The sequence below is a fragment of the Artibeus jamaicensis genome, unplaced genomic scaffold (genome assembly GCF_021234435.1).
Source record: "Artibeus jamaicensis isolate MK-2021 breed Jamaican fruit bat unplaced genomic scaffold, CSHL_Jam_final contig_233, whole genome shotgun sequence".
NCBI classification, from domain to species: Eukaryota; Metazoa; Chordata; class Mammalia; order Chiroptera; family Phyllostomidae; genus Artibeus; species Artibeus jamaicensis.
Window position 1 is genome coordinate 22,259,118 of NW_026521486.1, and position 15,224 is coordinate 22,274,341.

Genomic DNA, 15,224 nt, shown 5'->3' on the forward strand with positions numbered 1-15,224 from the left:
ACTCTAGACGTTTCTTCCACCAACTGAAATCCCCCTGGTTTTTGCAGCCAGAAGGTAGGGAAACTTATCTTACTGGCACTGGATACCTGAGCTGGGGGGACTGGTGTGGAGCTGGGACTCCTTGCTCCCGAGATATCCCTCCTGAATTTTTTAGCCACTGCATGTGGATGTGGGACCAGCATATTCTGCATCTCCACCCCTTCTGCTGGTCTGGATGGGTGTGGTTTCTTTAATTCCATAGTTTTCAGACTTCCATTGTTCTCAGAATTCAATTTCTGATGGTTTTGAGTGATGGTTGTCCTATATTTCAGTTGCAATTTTGATATGGTTGTGTGAGGAGGTGAGCCATGTTTACGTATGCCACCATCTTGAATTAGTTTTTATCAGTAGTAAATTCTGGCCTTTACTTACTCTTTCTCCTTTTCTTCCTCTTCTCTTTTCTTGGATGGCGTACTATTATTAAAAGTTTGACATCGGAAGCAATGTAAAAATAAGAAGGAAATAATGTTCATTGTAAAGACTTTGAAAAATATATAAAAGCACAAATCCCTACTATTGGGGACAACCATGGTTAATATTTTGGGTATATATCTTTCCAGCAATTTTTAGAGTGTTTATATTCACATGATTGACATACCATATATGACATACCATATTTTCTGAACTCTTATTTCCTTATATGCTACATCAAGAACATTTTTCATACCCTATTTTCTTCTACAATACTATTATTGTGGCATACTCTTACATTATATATCTAAATAATCTTCCGGAATTTCTATTTTTATTGAATTTATTGGGATGGCATTGGTTAATAAATGTATATGGGTTTCAAGTGTACAATTCTGTAATACATCATCTGCATATTGTATTGTGTGTTCACCACTGTCACCATTTATCCCTCCTTTAACCCCTTCTACTTGCCTCCCATTCAACTCTCCCTCCAGTAAGCACCATATTGTCGTCTGCGTCTACGAGCTTTTTTCGTTTTTGCTTAATCCCTGCACCTATTTCATTCATTCCCCCAATTCCCCATCACCTCTGACAGCTGTCATTTCATTCTCTGTGTCAGTGAATCTGTTTCCATTTTGTTTCCAAGTTTAACTACTTTCAATAACGCCATAGCAGATAAATCTTTATAATCACCCCTCATCACATTCATGGGATAAGGTCAGATCTTTTAGTCATTATTTCATGCTTAAAAATTATTTTCTCAAAGTAATGACCAAAAAAAACCAAAACCTCTCAGTAATGTACATTATGATCTCATTTTTAGATAAAAAACACATATACATAAATGTATATTTTTGAATAAGAGGATATACATTTAAATATAAGTTATAGTTATCTCTAGATGGTAAGAACAAATTATAAATTTTATGTACCCCTAGTTTTTAATTTTTTACAATGACTATTTTAACATAGAATAAGGAATTGATATATATTTTTAAAGGGAAAAAATGTTTCTGAGCACTCTCCATATCTCCCCAGAGGTGTTTTAAAAAAAGTAAGCAATCATCGCCACCCTCTCATGGCTTCTTATACTCTACATGTTTTTTTCTTCTCTTTTCCTCTATATCTGAGATATCATATGCTACTCAAACTACCTTTTATCTACTCCCAAACTCAGTTGAATTCATCTCAGAGATGCAGTATGCAATGGATTTTCTGATTACAGAGCAATTTCCCTTGAGATATAATGGGCTTTCTTTGTAATATTTTCTAGTGTTTTTTTCTGCAATAATCTTTTGTTCCACTTTAGTCCAGTACAAACGAACATGCCTAAAACACTCTCCACTCAAGCTCTTCTCCTCTAATGAGTCAAGGAACAAAGCCCAGTAGTTCACCAATCTGCAGGGATAATTTAGTGGCTTTATTAACCCTGACTGCAGTCTCACTGAGCCTCAGAAGACACAGGACAACTTCCTCCCATAATTAGCACTCTCCTTAGCTCAGGACTATAGTAGATTTCTCACATCTTAGTTTTGTTATAGGACAATCCCTAATACTTATTCTCTGGCAACTTAATCTTCTGGAATCCTGTATAGTTCCAAACTGTGGCCAGGCAGAAAATCAGCATCTAATACCACCTATGCTTTGTTTATCGTATTCTCTCCTCATCCTTCCTCTCATCAATTCTGACCACAATGAAAAGTTTCTTACCTGTAGGAGGCTCTGATTTGGTGCCTAAGGACCTGGATTCATTGTTGAACCTCACTTCAGCGTAAGTGATCTCTGAAGCCATATTAGACGAGACCTTCTGCTCTTCTCAAAAAACCATTTCCATCTCCTCTTTAAAACACTTTTAAATGAAACCAAACACTACAGCAACTTTTTCTACTTCCTATTAGGCAACTGGATGAGAACAGAGGCCCCAGTTATGCAAATAGCCCTGAAAAGCACCTCAGGAGAACAAAAAACCTCAAGACAGAGGCCTGTCCTCCAGGGTCAGCACAGTTAAAACAACATCCCTTAAACCTGTGCTAGCAAAGATAATGAAAGTAGGAACTCAAAGGGTATGGGAAATAGGAAGGCATAGCAAAGAGAAACAGAAAAATCTTTCCTGAGAACTGTGCTATCTGAACTCGCCAGCGAGAGTAAAATGTATGTTTGCATCTACATGCAAACATAATTGTTTGTACACCAACCAACCTTGGCTTATACTCACTTAAGCTACATTTGCCTCTCCATTTGTGGCTGAAAAATTCAAGTCAGCTTCCCACTTTTAAGAGTTAGCATCCTCTAATGTATGAGGGAAGTGAAACTTTAGATCAAGTGTCTTCTTTCTTAATCATTTTTATTGCTATTCTATTACAGTTGTCCCATACACACAGATCATATGCCTTCCGAACCTTCTTCTCAGCGCTCTCTGATTTTCCCCGTTGTTCTTAACTAGCTTCGTTATGAATCTCTAATCATTTTGCTACCATCAGCTCCAGCAACTTCTGAAGGCTGCTCTATTGGATGTCGGCGGAGTAGGCCACCCTCCTCTACTGCATCCTTCTCTATCTCCTTAATTGCCACAACAGCACAATGAAAGGCTATACAGTTATATATAACTATTTTCTAACAGTTAAGATAATTTAATGAAATCACAATTTAAAAGAAGATAAACTGGGTGCTAAATATAATTTTTTTCCAAAGGTCAAGAAACAAACATTCTGAAAATTGAATCCTCCATGTGAAATCTTGTCCCATACTGGCTCCCTGCTCACAGTTCATTCAGCTCCCCCCAAGTAATCCTTTCTTTTCATCTCTCCCACTTAACTCATCCCCCTTCAATAACACACACACACACACACACACACACACACACTTACCTCTGTATTTATTTCTATATCTAAACATTGAAAATATGACTTCACGCTAATCCCTCTAATTCTAATCCAGCACTAAGAGTTCTGGTTTGCTCTTTTTCCGCATTTCTAACTCCCTTCTGTGACAGTAAGAAATCTGCTTCTATTCACCTGGCCAGCATGGTTCAGTTGGTGGAAGTGTCATCCTGTAGACCAAAGGGTTGTAGGTTTGATTCCTGGTTGGGTCACATACTCAGGTTTGGGTTTGAACCCTGTCCAGGTGCGTGTGTATGAGAAGGCAACCAGTCTATGCTTCTCACATCAATGCTTCTCTCTCTCTAAAAGCAATGAAAAATGTTCTCATGTGAGGATTTAAAAAATCTGCTTCCGTTTATCTTGAATTTACTTCCTTATTTGATCAGTCCCCTGGATATAACAAATCTTCTACTCTTGCTTCCACTTCTTCCCTGACTAAGAAGTCTTTCTCTCCTGATTGGGTTCTGACTCCCTAGTCCAGGCCCCTACTGTTGGAACTGGAGAGCATTATGCTAAGTGAAATAAGCCAGGAGATAAAAGACAAATACTGTATGATTTCACCTATGAGCAGGACCTAATCAACAAAACAAAAAAGTGAGCAAAAATGTAAGCCGAGAAACTGAAATAAAGAACAAACTGACAGTAACCATAGGGAATGGGGCAGAGGGGTAATGGGGGAAAATAGGAGAAGGCTCATCAAGGAACTTGAATAAAGGGCACATGGGCAAAACCAAAGAGGTTAGGATTGAGGGTAGGAGTCAGGGACAGAGAGGGTTAAATGGAAATAACTTTACTTGAACAACAATAAACAAAAAACCCACAATGAGATACCACTTCACACCGGTCAGAATGGCCAATCATAAATGAATCAACAAACAACAAGTATTGGAGAGGTTGTGGAGAAAAGGGAACCCTAGTGCACTGTTGGTGGGATTGGAGACACAGTGCAACCACTATGGAAAACAGTATGGAATTTCCTCAGAAAATTAAAAATGGAACGGCCTTTTGACCCAGCAATTTCACTGCTAGGATTATATTCTAAGAACCCTGAAACACCAATCCAAAAGAACCTTTGCACCCCAATGTTCATAGCAGCATTATTTACAATACCCAAGTGCTGGAAAGAGTCTAAGTGCTCATCAGTAAATGAGTGGATCTAAAAACTATGGTACATTTACACAATGGAATACTATATAGCAGAAATAAAGAAGGAAGTCCTACCCTTTGCAACAGCATGGATGGAACTACATTATTATGCTAAGCAAAATAAGTCAGGCAGTGAAAGAAAAATACCATATGATCTCACTTATAAGTGGAACTTAATCAACAAAACAACAAGCAAGCAAAACAGTACCAGAGACATTGAAATAAAAAACAAACTGACAATGACCAGAGGGGAGAGAGAAGGGAAATAACGGAGGAAAGCAGAGGAAGGGTCAGTTAAGGCACGTATATTAAAAGGACACAATGGACAAGGACAACCAGGTGGGGGGGGATTGAATGTGGGAGAGGAGGGCTGGGCAGGGCAGGGAAGAGCAATGAGGGGGGGATAACTGTAACTAAACAACAATAAAAACTTAAACATTAAAACAAGATTTTATTTATTTATTTTTAGAGAGAAGGAAAGAGAGGGAGGGAAATACTGATGTGTGAAAGATACATCAATCAGTTGCCTCTCTCACATCCCCAACTGGGAATCTGTTCCACAACACAGGCACATGTCCTGACCCCAAATTGAACAGATGACTTTTTGGTTCACAGGGCAGCACTCAATCCACCTTTTTACTTTATTTTTTTTACTTTAAACAATTTTTATTTTTTAATTATAGTTGACATACAATATCAACTATACAATATTATAGTTGACATACTAGTTACAGGTGTACAACCCAGGGATTAGACATTATATAACTTAGTGATTATCCCAATAACTCTAGTACCCATCTGACATCATACATAGTTATTATAATACTAACTATATTTCCTATGCTGTACTTTACATCCCCATGATTATTCTGTAACTACCAGTTGTACTTAATTCCTTCAGCTTTTTCACCCAGGCCCCAAACCCCTTTCCATCTGGCAACTGTCAAAATGTTCTCTGTATCTGAGTATGTTTCTGTTCTGCTTGTTTGTTTAATTTGTTTTTCAGATTTAACTATTGATAGATATGTATTATTATTATTATTATTATTATTATTGAAAAAGACCCTTTAATTTTTCATGTAATGAACTTCTTTAGCTTTTTCTTCTCTGGGAATTGCTTTTCCTGTCCTTCGATTCTAAATGATAGCTTTGCTGGGTACAAAAATGTTGGTTATAAGTCCTTGCTTTTTAAAGTTTCTGTTGAAAATTCAGCTGACAGTCTTATAGGAGCTTCCTTGTATGTGACTAACTGCTTTTATCATGCTGCTTTTAAGATTCTCTCTTTGTCTTTAAACTTTAGCATTTTAATTTATGTGTCTTAGTGTGGGCCTCTTTGGATTTGTTTGTTTGCAACTTTCTGTGCTTTCTGAACTTGTACATCTATTTCTTTCATCAGGTCAGGGAAGTTTTTCATCATTATTTCACATAGGTTTCAATTTCTTGCTCTGTCTCCCCTCCTTCTGGCACTCCCATAATGCAAATGTTGGTATGCTTGAAGTTGTCCCAAAGGCTCCTTATGTTACCAGATGGGGACTGGGCCCAGAGTGGATCTGTCTCAGGCCAGCCAGTACGGTGTGAGTCCTTGACTTTGTGCAGAAAAGATTTTACTTATGTTTTTACTCTCAAAACACAAGTCTAGGTGATCTGAGAGTAATTTATTGAAGCTGGGGACAGTGAAACAAAGGAAGGACTTGAGGTAGAAGAGAGAACCTAGGTGGTGCTCTGTCTTGGCTCCCTCGAAATGTTAGAGGAAAGAAGTGTGAGCCAAGGTGGGACTGCCGTTAGCTCATTGGGAAGTGAAAGTCACAGTAACAGGAGTGAGCCAAGGTCGGGCTACTTTTAGCTCATTGGAAAGTCAGAGAAAACGGGAGCCTTGGAGACAGGTTCAAGGGGGATGCCCAGGACAAGCTGCTGCTGCTTGCTTCTCCCCTGGTTGCAAGTCTCATGGGACCCTTCAAGTTTAAGAGAAAAAAAGTAAAAATTCATGCTCAAGAAAAGGCTTGGGTATGCTCCAAAGCATATTAAAGCTTAGTCCTTTGAAGCCTGCAGGTGGCCATTAAGCAGTCTCAGTCCCCATCCAGGTAGCTTGCTCCCAGCTACTCCAGTGGGTAGAGTCCACTTGGCTTCTGGCCATGCAGCTGCTATGGAGACAGAACACACAAGTGCATGGGGTGAGCATATTAAGGGGTGAGGTAGAAGTGGCAGGAGAGGGGGCTTCTTTGTTCCCCTGGGATTATATTAACTTAGGTGTGGTACAGGTCAAGAGCCCTTTCCAAAGAACCAATTAATTTCCCAAGCTTTTGTGGGCTTTGGATGGGAATCCCATCTCTCCCAGGCCTGACTGACAGGTTTCTTTGTGCCATTTTGATGTCTATTGCCCATGTGCCTGCTTTCACCTGCTCCCACCTGGCAATCTGGTACCAGAGTGAGAAAAAGAAGAATGTTAATCTCCTTGGCAGAGCACAATGCTGTGATCCCCTGGAGTGTAAAGCTGCACCTTCCTGGCCAAGCAAGCAGACTTATGTTCCCCAGTTTATTAAAGTCAATGTCTAATTCCCTTTTGCTCACCTTTTTAATGTAACAGTAGGTCCTGAGACCTAAACAATCTCCTGTTCCAGGAAAGCAAAGAAAGAGACTTAGAAATACTCCTTGACACGTGCTAGCAAGGACACTGAGATGGTCCAAAGAGGTGTCAGTGGGCTGGCCTGTGAGAGACACCCCGGTTAAGTACAAAGAAACAGACCAAAAAAGGATGAGATGCAATCACTGAATGAAGACTAGAGGGCCCTGTCTGAGGAGCCATCATAACTTGGAGCAGGGGCAAGAACAGCACACACAAATAACACACTGCATATACCAAGCACTCTCAACTAGTAGGAGCACACAAAATATGTCGAGGGAAATGGATAACAGCATCGACAGCCATATGGATGACCAGCAGCTGATAAAGAAGTCCTCTTTAAGACTGACATTTTAACTACTAAATAAACAATTATTGGAAAGTACTACTGTTTGTTGTAAAAAAAACTAAAAACATCATACACTGCCGTATTTTTCTCTTCTGCTACTACTTTTAAGAAGAAGGATAAATTGAGACTTCTGGTCAAGACAGAGGTGCAGGTAGACACACTTCACCTCCTCACGCAACCTAAAAAGAATTACGACTAAATCTTAAAACAAATAACACCCAGAACTGTCAGAAAACCAAACTAAATGGAAATCCAATAACTAAGGATTTAAAGAAACCACATCCATCCAGACAAGTAGAGGGGCAGAGATGCGGAAGCAGGAGAGGTGCAGTGTGGAAGAGAGAGGCGGCAGCGGCACAGGTGGGCACAGGTGGTCCCACGTTCACTTGTGGTGAATAAAAATCAGGAGGGTTACCTTGGAAGCAAGTGATCCCAGTCCCAGGCCAGACTACACAGCCCAGTATTCCAGCACCAAGAAGATAAGACATCTCATACCATCTTCCTATGGCATGGAAAATATACATCTCATAACTTCTGGCTGGTAAAACCAGTGGGGGTTGGGGCAGTCAAAGAAACTGCAAGATTTTCAGCAAACTCTTCTTAAAGGGCCCACACAGTCTTAAAACATACGCAAGCCCACCAACTCTGAGATTCAACACAAGGGCATCAGCTGGAAGGGCGCCGGTTGCATACAGGGAGTGGATGAAGTGACTGGAGGTGGGGTGAGTGCAGGGCAAGCCTCCAGAAGCCAGGCAGCAGCAGAGTCCCTTCTCTGAAACCTCCCCTGACATGTAGCCCCAAAGTGAAGCAGGCTGCCCCCACCCCCGCAGTTACCTAAGGCTCCGCCTCACCCAATTTACTGGTGCCTTTTTGACCATAAGCCATGCTGCTAAGACAAGGAGTCAAAATAGCTCTACCTCAAACACAGAACCAAACACAGGGAGGTTGATGAATTGAAGAGACAAAGAAATATGGCTCAAATGAAAAACAAAACAAAACCCCAGAAAAAGAACTAAAGAAAATGGAGATAGCCTACGTATCAGACGCAGAGTTCAAAACACTGGTGATCGGGATGTTGAAAGAACTCACTGAGTATGGCAACAACATGAAGGAAGAAGTAAAGGTAAACTATGTGAAATAATTTTAAAAAAAATCTACAGGGAACCAACAGTGAAGGGAAGGAAACTGGGATTCAAATCAATGTTTTGGAACATACGTAAGAAATAAACATTCAACCAGTACAGAAAGAAGAAATAAGAATTTAAAAAAAAAAAAAAAGATAGTACAAGAAGACTCTGGGACATCTCCAAATGTGCCAACATCCAAATCTAGAGATTCCAGGAGAAGAGAAAGAGCAAGAAATTGAAAACTTATTTGAAAAAACAATGAAAGAGAAAAACCTCCCTAATTTGGCAAACGAAATAGACATGCAAGTCCAGGAAGTACAAAGAGTCTCAAACGAGTTGGACCAAAACAGGAACACAGCAAGACACGTCATAATTAAAATGCCAAGGGTTAAAGATAAAGGGAGAATCTTAAAAACAGCAAGAAAAAAAGGAGACAGTTACCTACAAAGGAGGACCCATAAAACTATCAACTGATTTCTCAAAATAAACTTGCAGGCAAGAAGGGACTGGCAAGAAGTATTCAAGGTAATAAAAAGCAAGGACCTACAACCTAGATTAGTCTACCCAGCAAAATTATCAGTTAGAATTGAAGGGCATGCTTTACCATGCTTTCCAGACATGGTAAAACTAAAAGAGTTCATCTTCATGAAGCTATTATTACATGGCATTTTAAGGGATTTATTTAATAAAAAGAAGATCAAGCCCTGGCTGGTATAGCTCAGTGGATTGAGTGCAGGTCTGCGAACCAGAGGATCGCAGTTCAATTCCCAGTCAGGGCACATGCCTGGGTTGCAAGCCAGTTTCCTGCAGGCCAGTTCCCAGCAGGGGATGCACTAGAGGCAACCATACATTGATGTTTCTCTCCCTCTCTCCTTCCCCTCTAAAGATAAATAAATAAATAAATATTAAAATAAAAATAAAAAGATCAAAACTATCAACATTAAAAAGGCAACAAATTCACAACTACCAACAACTGAATCTAAAACAAAAACAAAAACAAACCAATCAAACAGCCAGAACAAGAACAGAATCGCAGATATGGAGATCATTTGGAGGATTATTAGACAAGTTTATATAAAACTTATGACGTGAAATATTGTAACAGGGTGTAGCCAAGAGGGGGGGGACCCAAAATAAAATTCAGAATGGGGTCCAGAACTCAAGGTGTCCAGGAAATATTAAGATGTCCTCACCCATTCCCCCCCCAAGTGTGAGTTGGGGAAGGGACAAATGGAGCAGAGCCATTGAGAGCTGTTTTGTACAGCAATGGCTTTGCAGCTGACCTCTGGCATGGTCATTTAACATATTTATAACCTTTAACTGGTTGCATAGATATGCTAAATAGCTGTGGCCATGCTCTGAGATAGGGGGATGGAAGTGACTTCCACCCAAGACATAACTAGGGGCAGGTACCCCGAGTTACAGTGGCTGCATGGGAGCTTGAGGAAGATTGGCTCCATGACATGGGGCCACACCTGCCCAGACTCACAACGGCAGCCTAGTAAACTTGGAATAATACAGGAATGCTGGCAAGTGGAGCTGATTGTGGGAGGAGTCAGAAATGGGGAATGCAGAGGAAGATGGGTGTGGGGATTTAAACCCGGACTTGGCAGCCATGTGAAGGAGAGAAAGCCACGCTTCTGGCAGAGTGGGGACCCCCGCAGCTGGGGGTAAAGAGAATCACCATGTGGCTTTAGCAGAGAACCACCACGCAGCTTTGGGAGAGTGGCGACCCTCCCTCCCCCACTCCTCGCAGCTTTGGTGGAGGAAAGAACCATGTGGTTTTGGCCAGAGTGGGGACCCCTGCAGCTCTGGTAGAAGAGGACCACGCAGCTTAGGGGTGCTCCTTTTGGTCATGTGGTCTAAGAAGCAGGAGAAACTTGGCCTGGGAGAAGGCTGAAAGAACTCTTTGCCAGTAGGCCATGAGAAGGTGCCACATGGCTTTGGATTAACTGAAGATCCTGCCTGGACGGTGACACAGCTGACGGTGCCAGCGGCCTGAAACACGAACTTTTGCTTTGTTTCCTGGGCTACGGTACCCTGAATTAGGGCAGGGGGTGAAGAAAGCGCTGTGGGGATCTGTGGGTATGCAAAAGGACTTTGATATTTTAATGAAGACATTAGGTCACTAAGCCTGTATAGCATTAAATAAACATTTCCTTTCCTTTTCATAAATCTCTAGCATTGAGAAATGTCTTTCCTATCTGGTGGTGGACATAACGAACCTGGGGGGTCCTTTTGGTATTAGCATACAGTTCTCAGCCCCCTCTGTTCAGTAACAGTTTTTACCGTCCCTGGGTGGGCCAAATATTGCCCCCCCTCGGACCTCTGTTCTACAGAACAATATCCCAATTATTTCTCAGTGAAACTAGGAAAAGTTATATTATCTTTTACCAAAATTTGTCTAAGCTCCTCAGCATAAATTAGCATAATGAGTCAAATTTATTAATATTCTATTTTCCCCGCTTTCTTGAGACAAAATTGACATATAACATTGTGTAAGATAAAGGTGTGCAAAGAGATGATTGGATACAGATGTATATTGTGAAATGACTATAACAGGTTAAGTAAACCCCTCCATGACCTCATATAATTGCCATTTGGTGTGTGTGATGAGAACATTTATAACATTCCTTTTCTCTCAGGAAACTTCAACTATATAACACAGTATTGTTAACTATCGTCAGCATGCTGTACATAGACCCCCCAGAACTTGTTCATGCCAGAGCGTAGTTTGTACCCTTTGACCAACATCCCCCTGGTTTCCTCGGCAACCAGCATTGCACTTTGTTTCTATGAGCTCAGCTTCTTTAGATTTCCCGTATGAGTGGGATTGTACAGTATTTGTCATTTCTTCCAGCTTTATGGAGATATTACTGACATATGTAATTTGAAAATGTACAAAGTGATAGTTTGAAAAAATATATATACATATACACACACACATATATATATACATATAGCAAAATTATTATTACAGTAGGGTTAACATAATTACCATTTGCGTGTGTGTGGTGATAAGATTTAAGATACACTCTTTTAACAACTTTCAAGTATATATAATACAGTATCTTTATTTGTCATCAAAAGCAAAAACAAGTGGGATTACGTCAAACTAACAAGCTTCTGTAAGTAAAGGGAATCATGACCAACATGAAAAGGCAACATTCAGATTGGGAGAAAACAACTGCAAAGCAAATATTTGATAAGGGGTTAAAACCCAAAATACATACAGAACTCATACAACTCAGTAGGAAAAAATTCAATTATAAATGGGCACGGTAGAAATAAAGCCATGCCTATGGCAGAAAATCTATGACAAAGGAAGCAAGAAGATACAATGGAGTAAAGACTGTCTCTTCAATAAATAGTGTCGGAAAACAAGACACATGAAAAAGATAAAAAGGATACTAGACCACTTTCTTACAACACAAACAAAAATAAACTCAAAATGGGTTTAAAGACTTAAATGTAGGACTTGAAACCATAAAAATCCTAAAAGAAACATATACAATCAACTCTTTGACATTGATCTTAGCAGTATTTTTTTTGGTATGTTTCCTAAGGCAAAGACAACAAAAGCAAAAATGAACAAATGAGACTGCATCAAACAAAAAGCTTTTGAACCACAAAGGAATCCGACAACAAAACAAAAAGGCAACATACTGAATGGGCAACCAACTGAATGGGAGAAGATATTTGCAAATGATATACCAGATATGGGGTTAATACCCAAAGTACATCAAGAACACAAAGAGCTCAACATCAGGAAAACAATCTGATTTACAAATGGGCAGAGGACATGACCCCTGAGAGGACATATAGATGGTCGACAAACACATGAAAAGATGCTCAATATCCCTTCACCTTTTTCACCCATCCCTCAAACCATTCCTATTTTATTCCTGATTTAACTCATCCATCTTGCCCATGTAGATGGGTCACAAAGAATGGCAATGAATTATCATAAATTATTCAGCTGGCAACTCCAATTTCAGCTGATATTTCAGACGTTAGGTCTAGAGCAAATCAATGTTGTCCTCGGTCCTCAGTACATGCTGTTAACATGGTGGATCTTTCCTTCCACTTCATAAATAATCAAAAAAAAAATCAGGATCAATAACCCAAGAGAAACGAAAATGTACACTCTCATATAGACATGAATATTTATAACAACTTTGTTCATCATAGTCCAAAACTGGAAACACAACAAATATCAACAAGTGAATAAAGAAACAAATTACAGAATAGTACCCCGCAATACAAAGGAGTAAACCTCTAAGATACATGACATCACACCACACTGAAATCATTTTGCTTGTTTTGCCCCTTAGCTGCCTCCCCACCACACACACCTCTGCCACTACAAACTTTTTAAGATCAGTAACTATTTCCTCTTTTTGACCACATTCCCTCCCAGTGCCTCACACACAGCCTGCCATATAGTGAGCGTGCCCAATAATTATTCGTGGAAGAAAAAAATGTTATTGCTTAAAGGAAATTCAGAATCAATTCGCTTTTTCTCCTATGAGAAACAACAGGATAGCTTCACCACCTTGCCTCAGATCTGTATAACTCATTCTGTCCTACCGTTTATACTGCAGAGAAACTGAAGCACCTCACCACGTCACAGGATATGGAGCTGGTGCATTCCACTGATGGTAGGCAGGTACCGTGAAGAGAACAGAACAATCTGGTACCCGAGATGCCTTGGTAAGAGTGGTCAAGGTGCTGGCTCTTTCCGTGGTCCCCAAACCAGCAGCATCAGCATCACCATCACCTGGGAAGTTGTTAGAAATGCAAACTTCTTGGGTCCTACCCTAGACCAACTGAATGAGAAATGTGGAGGCTGAGGCCTAGAAACCTGTGTTTAAACAAGCATTCCAGGTGATTCTGATGGATATCTGGGGCATGTAAATATCCCCTCCACAATAAAAGTGATAGTACTACCTCTGTAACATTTTTAGAAAGTTGTCTGAAAGCACCTCTACTAAAGATGTTTATGACAGTGATGCATTCAGGATAGCTTGACAAGAGTGTTATTTCTGGGCGTTGATGGACATGCTCCCCCTGTACTATATATTAGAGAAGTGTTTAAAGCACGTTTGTTGGGAGCCGACCAGCAGCCTTCCCTTGACACAGTTGGGACGGATGAGATGCATCTGCACAGCAGAGGCAACTGTGCCTGGATTTCCTGTCTATCTCTCCCTGCATGTCTGTCTTTGTGATTAATAGGTGGTGGGATTTTTAGACACCCGCATTTCAGGGTCAATGATTCACATAATTTCAGTGAAGTTGTACAAAATAATTTCTTGGTCAGAAAACAAAGTTCCCCTTTAATGAAGTAGCCCCTGGATATTTAAAAGTTGTTAGAGTAACAGCCCCTCCTCTACCTTGGACAGGAATAGAATTAGACAGATAAGAAAAACAGGACATCAAAAGCTCTATTCATACAGCTAACTCTAATTGCATGATTTTTTACTCTCCTGGTCAAAATAACCTTTGTCTAACATAACTTCATGCCATGCAGGTGTTCCTTTAATGTTATGTATCAATCTCTATAAAAATAAAGCTTAAATCAATCTCTGAGAGTTCGGTCAGACCCACAGAGGCTGGCTGTTCTCCAGCATCCAACCGAGTGCCTGACTCTTCATTCGTCGCCTGCGCCATCCATCCTTCGGGGACCCTGAGACCTGCCGAGGCTGGACCCCGGCACATGTTACATTCATAAAAGCGATACTTGCTGGATACATTGAGTGGAGTGTTTGCTCATGAATAGAAGAGAGAGCTCCTCTGTACTGCATTTAGAAAAGTGTTTATTTTTTAAAAATAACAATAAAAATAAATATCCCCTCCAAAATAACAAGTTATCATATAAGTCTCTTTGGATTTTGAAGGGGACACAGTTCACATCTGGGTGTTCAAATACATTAGTTACTAGAAAACTGACAACATTTCCGGTGTTAGCGACATAAGAGGCCGTCCAGGTGATCCAGGCTGCAGGGCAGCGCCTGCACACCGCCCCGGTAAACCCGTGGTGCTCGAGCCCTCTTTGGCCGATCCATACTTGGAGTCTAAGGCAAACTCTAGTAGTACAATCCAAAAAAAGGCTTCCGGGATTATTTCAGAGCGAGTCACGCCTTTCCAGCAAGTTGCTATTCTATTCTTTGAAATGCTCTTAGCTTTCTACTGGACCCTCGCAGACTCAGAACACGTGAGGGTGGAACAGAGGTGAAAATTCGACCTGAGTTAACTAACCATCATGAACCGAGAGTCATCTCGTCTGAGTGGGAGATTCCATAAGGCCTTATGGTTTGGATTTAAATGCACAGAAAGGGGATAAAACAAGGCCTCAGACAAGCACTAAGCAAGGAGTTGCAACCAGACCTCTGCCTAAGTCAGAATTCTTGTAAAACTGTAAATTAAGTAAAGGGAAAACTAGAAAGAGACCACCCATGAGTACTACCTCTCCCTGGGCTCAAGATTAGAAAAGAAAGGGCAGTAGGAAAGTACAAGGTGAATCTGGAATATCTTGTTCCATGAAATATAAAGAAACTGAATAAATTACTTTCCAGTGTCACCAAAATAATGCCCTGGAAGACCACAGTCTGTCCCCATAAAAAGATCAACAATTAGACTACTATCTGTGA

The 15,224-nt window shown here is 40.4% G+C and overlaps 1 protein-coding gene across 2 annotated transcripts in view; it reads right to left on the reverse strand.

Annotated features, from left to right (window-relative positions):
* CLEC4A (C-type lectin domain family 4 member A) overlaps window positions 1-15,224 on the reverse strand; it is a 37,705-nt gene that overhangs the window by 17,740 nt on the left and 4,741 nt on the right. The window contains exons 2-3 of one of the 2 annotated variants that reach the window (XM_053661566.1): window positions 2,164-3,634; window positions 412-453 (exon numbers count right to left, since the gene is read on the reverse strand). In XM_053661566.1, the coding sequence (XP_053517541.1) occupies window positions 412-453; window positions 2,164-2,245 (124 nt within the window). In that variant the 5' untranslated portion in view covers window positions 2,246-3,634. The remainder of the gene's footprint in view (window positions 1-411; window positions 454-2,163; window positions 3,635-15,224) is intronic. The other variant, XM_037167811.2, reaches the window with a different exon arrangement.